Source organism: Mus caroli, chromosome 5 (genome assembly GCF_900094665.2).
Source record: "Mus caroli chromosome 5, CAROLI_EIJ_v1.1, whole genome shotgun sequence".
NCBI classification, from domain to species: Eukaryota; Metazoa; Chordata; class Mammalia; order Rodentia; family Muridae; genus Mus; species Mus caroli.
The window spans coordinates 133,460,193-133,462,104 of record NC_034574.1 but is presented as its reverse complement, the minus strand read 5'-3'; the positions used below and the strand labels follow the sequence as shown (position 1 = coordinate 133,462,104).

Sequence of the window (1,912 nt, the reverse complement as noted above, 5' to 3'; positions counted from 1 at the left end):
AGGGAGGGAGGGAGGGAAGGAAGGAAGGAAGGAAGGAAGGAAGGAAGGAAGGAAGGAAGGAAGGAAGGAAGGAAGGAAGGAAGGAAGGAAGGAAGGGCACATATATAAAAGTCCAAAAACTTTTTAATAAAATAATATAAAAATTAGCCAGGCAGTGGTGGCGCACGCCTTTAATCCCAGCACTCGGGAGGCAGAGGCAGGCGGATTCCTGAGTTCGAGACCAGCCTGGTCTACAGAGTGAGTTCCAGGACAGTCAGAGCTACACAGAGAAACCCTGTCTCCAAAAAAAAAAAAAAAAAAAGAACCATAAATAAAAAATGGCCAGTCTGGTGGCATAGGCCTTCTTCTCAACTTTTCCTTCTGGAAGGGTCTTCTGCTGCACAGCGGAGCCCCAGGCTGCCCCACAGCCCGCCTCGCTTACCTGTGTGAAGCTGAAGCCCATCAGTATCCCGACTGGGTCTTGAGCAGCAGTTAATGGAGGCGGCAGCCACTGAGGGCAGGCATTTAACACGAAGGCCCAGGAAGAAAGCCTCGGCGCAGCTCCGAAGGTGGTCCAGCAGGGGGCATCCCGCCAGCCCCTCGCTCAGATCTAGCAACACAAGAGCCCATCAGCCTGATGTGGCCTCCTGCCCAGTGGGCCCGCCCATGCTGGCCCCTTGGGTGAAACAAGCCAGTTTCCTTACAGGGCAGGCAGCCCCGTGTGGTAACTCCAGGTAGGCAAAGGCATGTAAGCTGGCCAGAAGAGGGCAGCTGGCATAGGCAGAAGCTAGCCAGCACTATACCAAGAGAAACACAGCTGGGCTAGGACAGAGGCATCGGTTGACAGTGATAAGTCAGGAAATCTGTGACAGGGAACAGCCACCAGAGGGAGGAGCACAGCTTATCCTATGCTACTTGGACAGGGCACAGATCTAGGATGGAAACAAAGGGTCTGTGGTTGCAGGGTCTCCAAAGCTGTTAGAAATCCAGGCTTGGGGGCTGGGGATGCGGCTGCGTTGGTAGAATGTTTACAGAGCATGCACATGGCCAGGATCTACCCACTCGCTGTAAACCTGGGCATGGTGGTGCACACCTATCATCCCAGGACCCAGGAGGTGGAAGCAGGAGGATCAGGAGGGGCGGGAGTTTAAGGTCATCTTTGGCTAAATAATGAGTTCAGGGCCAGCCCAGACTGAATGAAATCCCCCATATCAAAAAAAAAAAAATACTAAGACAGCTGGAGAGATGTGCAACAGTTCTGAGCACAGACCAGCCACTCGTGTGGGACAGAACACAAGTTCAAGTCCCAGCACCCATGTTGGGCAGCTTACAACTGCGTGTGACTCCAGCTCCAAGGGGAGAAGACATCTCTCGTCTCCAAGGGCGTAGGCACTCACATGCACAAGAGCACACACAGATACAAATGCACATATTAAAAATAAAGGATGGAAAGAAGAGGGGAAGGGAGGGATGGAAAGAGGGAGGGGAGAAGACAGATTCTAGGTCCAGCCTGGTCCTCCTACCAAGGCCCAGCCGATGACATGGATAGAGTGACTGACTCTAAAGCAAAGCACACATGAGCAAGCTGCAGGCTGTGGGGTGCTGGACAGCAGGAGGCACAGTAGCACCCTGATCCTAACAGCAGTAAGTAGCTGCTGCAGAAAACCCAGGCTGGGCTGACGAGATGGCTTAGCGGTTAAAAGCACTGGGGTCTTGAGTTCGATTCCCAGCAACCACAGGGTGGCTCACAACCATCTGTAATGGGATCTAATGCTCTCCTCTGGTGTCTCTGAAGAGAACAACAGTGGACTCAAATACATAAAATAAATAAAAAAAGAAGGAGGCGGAGGAGGAGGAAGAGGAGGAGGAGGAGGAGAAGGAGAAGGAGAAGGAGAAGGAGAAGGAGAAGGAGAAGGAGAAGGAGAAGGAGAAG

At 52.5% G+C, this 1,912-nt stretch overlaps 1 protein-coding gene across 5 annotated transcripts in view; it reads right to left on the bottom strand.

Annotated features, from left to right (window-relative positions):
* The window catches only part of Amz1 (archaelysin family metallopeptidase 1), a 28,385-nt gene that overhangs the window by 7,487 nt on the left and 18,986 nt on the right, over positions 1-1,912 (bottom strand). For 4 of the 5 annotated variants that reach the window (XM_029477013.1, XM_021163725.2, XM_029477014.1 and 1 more), the window contains one exon: positions 422-589. The exons of the other annotated variant lie outside the window; for it this stretch is intronic. In XM_029477013.1, coding sequence (XP_029332873.1) covers positions 422-589 — 168 coding nt within the window. The remainder of the gene's footprint in view (positions 1-421; positions 590-1,912) is intronic. 5 annotated transcript variants of the gene reach the window in all.